This window comes from Pagrus major, chromosome 6 (genome assembly GCF_040436345.1).
Source record: "Pagrus major chromosome 6, Pma_NU_1.0".
Taxonomy (NCBI): Eukaryota; Metazoa; Chordata; class Actinopteri; order Spariformes; family Sparidae; genus Pagrus; species Pagrus major.
The window spans coordinates 29,979,845-29,990,943 of NC_133220.1; the positions used below are offsets into that span (position 1 = coordinate 29,979,845).

General features: G+C 40.6%; 1 protein-coding gene across 1 annotated transcript; it reads left to right on the top strand.

Annotated features, from left to right (window-relative positions):
• The first annotated feature begins 64 nt into the window (after positions 1-64).
• On the top strand, positions 65-6,046 carry arl6ip5a (ADP-ribosylation factor-like 6 interacting protein 5a). Its single transcript, XM_073468466.1, has 3 exons — positions 65-342; positions 4,927-5,144; positions 5,428-6,046. The coding sequence occupies exons 1-3, from the start codon at positions 164-166 to the stop codon at positions 5,601-5,603; spliced, it is 573 nt and encodes a 190-aa protein (XP_073324567.1). The 5' UTR covers positions 65-163; the 3' UTR covers positions 5,604-6,046.
• Positions 6,047-11,099: the final 5,053 nt, after the last annotated feature.

Genomic DNA, 11,099 nt, shown 5'->3' on the forward strand with positions numbered 1-11,099 from the left:
CGGTTGCTGACCAATAGCGGGAGGTTGCGTCAGGCTCACTGGGCGGGGTTTTAACGGCGCGTGCAGCCAGTGGCCTCTCGCGAGACTTTAGCTCGTAGCTCAAAGCGACTTCTCTGGTGTTTGTGGTGGACCGCTGTCAGATTAGTAAACGGTTCAGGAGGTAATGGCTAAAGTGGAGCTGACGCCGCTCAGACCGTGGGACGACTTCTTCCCTGGTTCGGAGAGGTTCGCGAAACCAGACACGAAAGATTTGGCGAAATGGAACAACAGAGTTATCAGCAACCTGCTGTATTATCAGACGAACTATTTGGCTTTGGCCGTCGCTGTTTTCCTCATCGTCGGGTAAGTTAACGCTGCATGACATGTCATCAATATAGCAGCTGTTTAGTGTTTATTTGGTCACGAAATTCTCTTTTACAGTTGTTCGTCACCCTATCTCGTGTATTTTGTTTCTGTAATGTTACCATGTTGGTGTAAACTGGGGTGTAGCGTACTTTAAAGGATTTAAAATGAGGGTACAAACAGGATGTTGACTCAGAGTTGGAAGGAGTCCCATAAGAATGAATGGAGAGGTTGTGTGCTGACATGCACCGTTACTGTATGCTCTCAGTGTGAACTCACAGTTTGTACAGGAATATACAACTGACTTTTTCATTGGCTATAAATATGCAGAATATGATGGCATGACGCCCCCATGATGTACTCATCTGCTGGGCAGAAGCTGAATTGGAGAAGTGAAAGAGGAGTGTGTAACCAGTGTGAGGGCCCTTACTCACACTGTACATAACCCAAAATCAAGATTTCCATTCCCCTGAAGAACAAGCACAGACCTGGACTACTGCAGACAGCTCTCTGAACCAGTCTGATCGCTCCATACAAGGTAGATTCAGTGAGACCCGAGCAAGAGATTAAACCTGTCATCTAGGAAAATATCTTGGCTTTTGTTCCAGCCGAAGTCCAGCTTCCTAAAAATAGTGATGCCCCGTCATGGTCCGTCCACTGAGCTGTATGATGACATATTGTTGCTATGGTCATGAAGGCCTCATAAGCCCTGTGTCTAGTCAGCTGTTGTGCCGCAGATAGCACAGTTGTGAGAAAACAACAGGTCAATCAGCTGTCCCTGTACCCCTGATTAAGGAGATAATCCGATGTTTGATCATTTCAGTCAACCCTGACTCATGACCTCAAACCAACAAGGTTGACACAATCAGGTTGCTTGTTGTGTAAAAAAAAAAACCCCTTTGTTATTTTTACCCAGTTTCAAAACAGTTCAACCATGCAATTTCTTTTGCATGGACCTCATTTGCATTGCCAAAAGTGTTCAGGGCATGTAAGTGTGTGTGAGGAAGCTGGTTTTGTAATAGTATGTATTCATGAGTCCACACACACACACACACACACACACATACACACACACACACACACACACACACACACACACACACACACACACACACACACACACACGCACACATACACACACACACACACACACACACACACACACACACACACTATACTGAAACACCCAAATACATCATCTTAAGTTCACCAATCTGTTACAGTGTTTCTGTATAGTCTCTAACTGGTCTAAAAGACTGCAGATGCCACTGTACTGTGTAGTGATCAAAGCACATTCACTGAACTCCTGATGACTCTGGGTCTCCTCATTAGGGATGGGACGATAAAAGATTTTTACCAGTGATGGCGATAAGAGACACTCACGATAAGTTGATTAGGGTGAATTTTTAATTATGGGGACGATCGTGAATCAAGATAATCTTGAATATCCTCACATGAATGACTCTAAAAAGCTGTGTAGCTCGCTGACACACAGTCCTATATTGGTTTCATGACTTGCTTTGAATTGCCTAAGCCTGTCACCATGGCTGAAGGCATGACTTTCAGATTGTATGCCCCACAAAAACAAAAACAGATGTGTGTCCTATCTGTGATGAATAACAATAATTGTTTCCTAACAAAATGTAAGGTTGGAGTGACTGATTCCAGCATGTTTTAGTGCAATTTTAGTTTTTATTTTAAAGGTCTAAGAATATTTTGATGATTATTGGGATAATATTATGAATTGCAATAATGTTGGACAGGCTAATAGGGACATGGAAATTGCACGTTGTCCCATGCCGAATCCGTCTACAGTTGTTCTTCACAGTCTTCATGGTTTCACACCATTCAACATAACTGCCAGCACTGAGTGCAGCTCTCACCTGAGGGTCTTTTGATTATTATAGTCTCAAGATGAAGGAGAAGCTGTTTGTGCTGTGTTGGCACATTCACCTTGTGTGTGCGTGATATGCAGAGGAACAAACCTTTTGACCCTATAATCAATATGTCACATGTAAAGGGTCAAGCCAGGTTGGTCACTGGGTGTTTGTCTTAAAAATGGAGGAAGAAGACAGTTGGAAATGCAGCCATGAGGTGGAGCAGTAGGAGGTGTGAGGTGAGACATTCTATAAAGAGGTGACAGTTGTCACAGTGACATATTTGAGGATGTGAGACACTGTAATGCAGCGGGTTAAGAGAGGTTTCAAACCCACCCAAGAATGTCAATAATTCAACACGCTCACCATTACACAGTGCAAGTGATGATGTCCCTTTCCTTAGCAAGACATCACGAGTGTTCATTAGTCCAGTGACCAAGGTAACTAATGCTGCAGGAGGAATCAGTAGAAAGATTTTGCGTTGCATGACACTGTATTGTATTGGAAATTGAGACAGTGTCCTACTCTGGGTGTAGAATATATCAGGTAGTTAGTTTTATTTAGTGTCTATAATAAATTGACCTCACAGCTGAAAATAATGAGGTACTGCCTGAGGAATATATTGGCTGGTTTTAGCTTATCGCTGATATATTGATTTAACCAAATGTCAGATAAGCAACAAGAAATTAGACGAAAACAAGATGTTTTTGAGATAATTTAGAAACTGTGTTGTCATTGCGTAGTTTGTCCACCAGATGGCTGTAGCGAGTTCACTTTTCAATTCTCAAGTGTCAAGCTCAGGGCATCTTGATCACTGTAAGAAATTAGGGCATCCTTATCAAAAAATGTTTGTTTGTGTTATGTGATAATGAAGTAAAATAAACCTTGGTGGATATATTGTTATCACATTTTATACACTCTCAAATATCAGTCACTGCCTCGGAAATCCAGTACCTTTCAGGTAACTTGAAGCAACTTTTGAATAGAAACTTTTGAATAAATTCAACAATGAAATGCCAAATATATAGAAGGAACATCGTGTCCTAGTTTCAGGCAGTAGTTAGTCTTTTACATTAAAAGGGGAGAATATCTGCACGCTGTAATTGCTTTATTCGTGCTACACTTTGATCACACACACCTTCATCAAGCCTTGCTCTCTTTATCCTTATCTCTGTGATTTATCCAGGATCATTAGTGTGTGAAGCCACATACCTAAAAGAAGAAGCCTGAGTAAGGTGAACTTGCTGTGTGAGACAGGCTCTTGATCACACTTACTGAGGTCATGAACTCGGCCTGTAGTTATGCCAAAGCTGGATTCGTCACACAAAGCTTGTCTATCAAAGGTGTGTGTGCAGGGAGAGCACAGCAGCAGTAGGTGTGATGAGGAGGAAAATATGATGTAAATGGCTATTGCAGCAGTAAATATACTGCCTATTATGCATAGTGGACTTTATTGTCTTTTTTGTGTCACAGCTGAATTATTGCAGGTGTGAAGTCATGATGTGATGTACCGATTTGAAAATGAAAGTTTTTAAGCTTTTAGGCTTCAACACGCAATCAGTTTCTTGATTAAAGTATAGTAATAGTTAAAATTCACATTTTAATGTCCTCCATCAGTCTAAAACCTAATAAAGAAAATGAATGAATGAATGAATTAAAAAACCTTTGGCGGTGGTGCATGTGTTCAAAATCTCACTTAAGTAAAATCATTCTCATCAGAACACTTTTCACCAAAAGTAAAAGTACAGAAAATGCTAAATTGCCCCCTTTCAAAATAAAATATATTATATTGCTGCATTTTAATTACTGATGCATTAATGCTGTTCATCACTTTAACGTTGCTGCAGGTAAGAGTGGAGTTAATCTTAATCACGTAATTTACTGCTGGGTTAATCTATGGTAATGCATCGTAATTATTCATAATGGTTGATTTATATTTTGAGTAAATACTACAATATTTCCCTCCAGAATGTAATGGAGTTTAAGTATAATGTAACAGAAAATTAAAAAGGTACAAGTACCTCAAAAATATTGCAATACTTAACTTGTAACTTGTACGTAGTTACATTCCCTCACGGGTTATTCTAAATTTTAAAACTAAAATATGTACTTTACGGCAAATGTATATTGGTTCCAAATATCAATTAGTTGTCTCCTTGATTACTAATAATCAGTATCAGCCCTGAAAAACAAAACAAAAAAACAACAACATATCAGTCGATCCCTGCTATCACATAAAAAGAAAAGCGGCAAATCCTCATGCTTGAGAAGCTAGAACAAGATATTGTTTGAATTTTTTGCCTGAAAAATGTCTATTAAAAGATTATTATAACGGTTGCAGATTGATTGTTGGTTGACTCATGTATTAATAAATTTTAGTGTTTTAACCTGAGGTGTTTTTCTTGTAGCTATCATAGCACAACAGTCCTATTGTTTCTTAAAAAATACATCCAATAATGGAGAAATAATACATTCAAATTGACATAAGATTATATTAGCAGTGGTCCTATTCCTGTCCTTTTTTATGGGAACAGTCTGTCGCTCTAAAAGAAGTCGTGTTGTGGTAGAAACAACATCCAGCCACTCGGTGGAGCCACTGACCACCCACACACACACACACACACGATGCTGCCTGTGCTCCAGTTGTGAGAGAAGAGATTCTCACTGAGCCATCTGCTCTCACGTGTCTTGTGTTGCTGCCCTGCAGGTTCCTGAACCCTCTGGGGATGTTCACAGCCATGGCCGTGGTGTCGGCCGTCTTCCTGGGGTCGGTGTGGGCTGGAGAGAACCGAGCTATCATCAACAACTTTAAGAGGCAGAACCCCACAGCTTTCGTGATCGCGGTTATGGTCGCCAGCTACCTCTTAATCTCTTTGCTGGGGAGCGTCATGGTGTTTATGTCTGCAATCACTTTACCTCTGACTTGTAAGTTCAACAAGATAATGCTGGATAATCCTAGTTACTTAATTGACTGATCAAATAATAATGGATACCCTTCTACAGTGAAATTATCAGTGCATTTGAAGTAGAATGCAATTTACCTTAGGCAAGAGAGTTCGCTCACAATCAATGAAACATGTTTTGGACCGAACCCTCTCAGATTCTTACAGACTGATGTTATTATAGTATGACTCGAACAAAAGTTTATAGGTTTGTTTTTGCCAAACATTTCAAACGCCAACAGTCACTCTCCCATCTGCCTTTTCAGTGATATTTGCACACGCTTCACTTCGCCTGCGCAACATGAAAAATAAACTGGAGAACAAGATCGAGGGAGCCGGACTGAAGAGGTCACCCATGGGCATCTTGCTGGAGGCTCTGGGTCAGCAAGAGGAGAACTTTCAAAAGATCCAGAGCTTTCTGGAGGGAAAACTGAAGGAGTGACTGGACTCACCCACACGTACACATCTTCTGGCCAAAGATTTTGACTCTTTTTTTTGTCTTGGATGTAACAGAATAATGTATCTGTCAGTCTAAACCTCTTGAAGTTCCTTTAATATACAGTGTGTTTATCTGTCAAAGCTTGTAATCTGAAGGGCTTTATCTTTACCTCAGGGTATCTGTCACTCCAGCCAGAACTTGTCAGGACGCTTTTCTCAAACAGTGATGGGGGCATCTCACATCTCTGCTATGCAATGTGTCAGTGTTCCTGTGAAACACAGCTGCAGAGTTCTTCCTATGTATGAAATCTGTGTTCAATCAGTCTCAGAAACAGCCGTCAGTCCTGGCAGGTTGCGCTCGACTAAAATTGTGAAATTGTTGCTTTGTAACAAAGAATAAAAAGTGCACACTCGACACGCATCGCTGCCAAGGTGCTCTGCAGGCTGGATTGTTTCAAGTTTTTGAATAATGTCTCCTTGCATAAAGTTTAACAGTTTACTTACGAACCCATTTGAATAAAAATCAGCCAAGCTTACGTCCACGCAAAGAAAAAGAGCCAGACAAAAGAGAAAGCACGGCTTTGTCTTGAGCTTTTGAAATACATGTGACTCCAAACACAGATCACTGTGTCAATATTGAAAAATGAAGACTTCAAAGGAGCGAGAGGTCCTAACCCATGCCCATCAGTATTCCTCCTGCGCCTCAGACTGTTTAATCTTGACAGTGCCCCCTGGGTGATGGATTGGCTAACTTTGCTTTCCTTTCCACTTACCCCCAATGCTAATCAATGGGCTGCAGTAGATTATAGTGTGTAGAGCTGGGCGCTGCGCAGTGATAGAGTGGATTCATCTGCAGTCGTTCACCTCCAAACTCGAGAAAGTTGCTGCGTCAGCTACTTCGGCTGTTTTTTTTTCTAAATATTGGATTCCATTTGAAATTGACTGCAGATAACAAGAATCCATCTGGAACACAATGCTCTGTATTTGGTTTTAAAGTGGCTGTGTGTAAGGATTGAGGGAAACATGAAGATAAGAAGGATGGGCAAGAGCAATCACTTCAGAGCTGTTTTTTCAAAGTGTCCATGTTAACCCTTTGCTTTCAAAATGACAAATCCACTTCAGGCCGCGTCATTTCTCTGTAAGGAATTCATGGTATTTTTGAAAAGAGCCCCTCAGATGACCTCTGCACACTCAGGTGTCAGTATTCCAGTAGCTCTCCGGTTTAACTGGGACTCGAGCTGCCAGGTTTTCCCCCTGTGCGCTACTAGAGCAGTGATTTATGCCCTTACCCGTGGTGCCTCATCTCCATCCATATTGTGCAACTTTGGAGGAGTGAACATAAAGCACTGGTGGCAATAAAGTCAAGTAAAGTCATGTCTCCGAGGGCACAGTGGAGGCCCTTGTTCTCACTGCTGCAGCTGCCATAAAGATCCTACCAGCACGTGTGTGCTGCTGCACACCCAACAGGTGTGTGTCTTCACTGTTTGGTCCTTGACACACGTGTAATCCAGGAGAGGAAGTACTCACACATGGTCCAAAACAACACTTATCCTTTCTGGGTGTTTTTAGGTGACTAACCTATTATTTTGAAACGACCATCATTTCTTCCGACCTAGTCTTCAGTGAGGCAACAGAAGTCGTGTCAAACAAAAACAAACGTGTGTACTGTTTTCACACTAGCTGCTAAGTAACATCACTGTTGTTCCTATGTAGGATTATGACTTCTAACATCTGCCTCCTGTTTAGTTTCCACAACATGAAGGCGTCAGAGTAATCTACAACAATACATTAGTTAAAGCGGCTACAAGGAACCTTCGAGTATTGTTTCTGGCGGCCCCTTTGGACAAAAGCGGTATTGTTTCCACCACCATGCGTCTTAAAGATCTCAGTCTGGCTAGCTTGTGCATTTGTTGTGTGAAAGAAAGACTTGAAATATTTAGAATATGTTTTTTTTCAGTAATGGAAAGTAACTAATTACATTTACTCAAGTAATGTAGTTAAGTAAGACTTTTATATACTTACACTACTGTGTTTGAGTATTTCGCTGTTCTGCTACTTAATACTTCCACTCCACTACTCCGCTTCTTTGTAAACAAATATTGTACTTTTTACTCCACTAGATTTGTTTGATAACTTTAGTTACTTTGCAGATTGCATGCTGCATCAGAGCTAAAGTAGCACATTTTTTAATTAATTAATTTTTTTGGATTGGATTCAAATTCAAATTCAAACTTTTTCTGATCCTACAATCAGAAAAAGGCTGAATATGGGATCTGATAACCGGTCAACTCATAGTATTCAGTTTATATATTCATGTAAATATATTACGTGTACTTTTTATACATTTATTGCGGGAAAATTACTTTTAATATTTATGTACATTGGATCAAATACTTTACTGAAGTACTGTACTTACGTACAAGTTTGAGGTATTTGTACGTGATCATTTCTTCTTATTACTTCACTACATTTATTTGACAAGTTTTGTCACAAGTTACTTTGCAGATTACATGCTGCATAAGAGCCAGAATAGCACATTTTAAAATTTATATATCTTATCTGATAATATGAACACTGATTCCAATAATCTAAAAATTGCTAAATATCAGAAATATAATATATGTATAATTTACTTTTACTTGTACTTTTGATAGTGAAGTACATGCATTGTCAGAAAATTACTTTTGATATTTAAGAACATTTAACATCAGGTACTCCTTTAAGACTTTTACTCATGTACTATTTGTGTCAGTTACTGACTTTTAGGTACTTTTTACAACACTATTTTACTTTTTAAACAGCAGTTTACAGGACCCATGATGGTGAGGTAATGTATTTGTGGCTATGTAAGATTAATAACTGTAATATCATGATGGTGGAATGAACAAACTTTGCTTTAGTGCCGTACCACCAGACTACTGAGCAGTTTCTTCTCTCAGTCTGTGAAACTCCTCAAATCAGCCCCACCACTTCGACATGAAAAGTTATTTAAATGATATGACTTATCCAACAGGGATACATCCATCGCTGTGTAACTATAATAACTATGTAAAAATAGCTCATTGTCTTGCTGATGGTCACGTTTGCTTATGCAGGTCATATAGAGGCATCAGTATAAATTGAGACTGTTACTTGTGGTACCTTTAATGTTGTCTGGTAAGGCACACTTGGAACAGCGTGCTGCCTTTGAGTTGACCCCTATGTCTCCCCCCCCTCCTCAGCTCGCCTGAGGAGCTTTGGCTTTTTGCTGGCCAAGCTGGTTAGCCAGCTCATAACAACAGCCTGTCATTCAGCAGACCTACACTACAGCTGATCATATGACACAATAATGACGACCCACTGTGACCTTTGCGGTCTGCTGTATCCTCTTCAGCCTTCCCACACACCCATGCTGCTTTTACTGCCGCCGCGATGGAAGGTCATCCATATTAGCCCATTAACGAGAGTTGAGTGCATGTGGCCAGTCCGCTAATCCAACTATTCCCCCTTCATAAGAGCCATTACTCCCTGGATGAAGGTAAATGTGCTGATCCTGGGGAAGCCACAGCCCAACGTGATTTAAAGTCACTTTAATCTGAGCTTGGCTGAGTCCTACGGCGGGGTTAAGTTGTTTAGTCTGTCACCTGCTCTATGGGCATTGTTTAGAAATGCTTCGATACTAGTGGCCAGTCAATAGCTAAGTAGTAAGTACTCAGTACTAATACCAAAATGACACTTTTAATACCTACTTTCAGAAATATTAACGTTTTTGTTTTTCTACGAACAAAATCCGTAATAAAATAGTAAGAGTAAGAGACAAACTAAATGTTTTAGTAACATTATCGTTCATACACCGAGGTAACATGTAAGCCTACCTCTAACAGATTTGCTAGCTCAGTAACAGTAATTTTGCTGAAGTGTCCACAATAGTAAGCCAACAGACGGATAAAGCTCTGGCGCTCGGCTGACACAAAACATTGTGTTATAAGCCAGCTGTTCTGCTTCCACCTAGCAATACAGAAGTATCTGCTGCCTTATTACCAGACTACTAGGCAGCATCTTTCCTGAGGCTGGAACACCTCAATTCATCCCCATAAAAATAGTTTTAATTTCTGGAGTCTGTCCTGGTGACAGGTATTAAGATTAACTATATAAAAATAGCCAAACCTCTCTCTGGTGGTCACGTTTCTTAATGTAGGTCATATAGAGGCATCAGTATTAAACTTAGACTGTTATACAACCAGTTACAAGTTCCTTGTAGTATAAGATGAATGTGACCAGACTTTTGATGCTGGCTTTCAGACAGTGTTATGACATTTTGGTCAGTACCAAAGAAAATAACAAGGTTCAAATCCAGCTCTAATATCCTCTTCCATATTACAGTTTTAATGTGTTAAATGAGGCGAAAGTACATAAGAGCCCATTGTTTATGCAGTTCAGTGTTAGCTGGAACAGCCTCGCCTGATGTCTGGCTGCAGCTGGTGTGAGGCAGCACAGGCTCAGAGACAGAGGGAGACAGCTGGATACAAAGCACTCCCCCTCTGCCTGGGGTGAAGCCGAGGAGCTGGAAGTGTCTGAGACCTCCCCTGAGCTCGCTCAAGAAGCATAACACTGCAAGCAAGTAAAGCTCCTCAACTGCGGCCTTCCTTAAGAGGTAACCAGTGGCAGGATTCACTTGTAGTGGTAGAAAAATATGTGCTGTCTTGGGAAGGAAGGGAGAGAAAGGAGGTGAAGGGTTATAGCGTAATCTAGGAGGGAGGGGGGAGCATACATGTGTACTGCAGACTTCCATTACATGATGCCTCCAGGGAGGGTTTGGTGCTATAAACACTAGCTTGTCATTCACAGGGAGGACAGAAGAACAGGTTATGGGCCATGATGGGCGTGACAGGTTTTAAAGACTGGTTTGGTTGGTTTACGGCTTAAGGAGACTGAAAACCAGCCTGGCAACCCAGCAAGGCGATGGGAACATTGAGCAGAGCGACAGAGCTCTGCAGCAGGAGAGCATTTCTAAAAACAGATCATTTATTCATAATTAGCTCTCATCGTGACTGATTGCAGCCCTGCATTCATCCTAACAAGCTCCAGAAAAAAGAAAAGCACTGGGATGTAGCCAGTACTCTGCAGTTATCTTTCTAACTATAATCAGCCTCCTTGAATGCACCCAGATAAGTACTTTCCAAACCATTTATATGTGGAGAATAGCTTTATGTGTTCCAAGACCACCATCATGAGCTACTGTGACAAAGCCTGCAGAGCAATAAAATGTAAATGAGACTTTAGGTTTATTTAGCTATTTCCTCTGTTAGTGTTGATAGTCATTGTACTTTCTTCGAAAACCAATTTAATTAATTGAACTGGCTGAACAGACGTTCAATTACCTAATTTAATGGATTTGGACTTAAACCCTCTGTTTTTCTGCACTCAGAGGGATGAGGCTTTCGTCTTTGGATTAAGTTTCCCTGAGAAGTTTCTGTAAGAAGTCTTATTAATAAATACGACCTGCAAACCAAACAGCTGA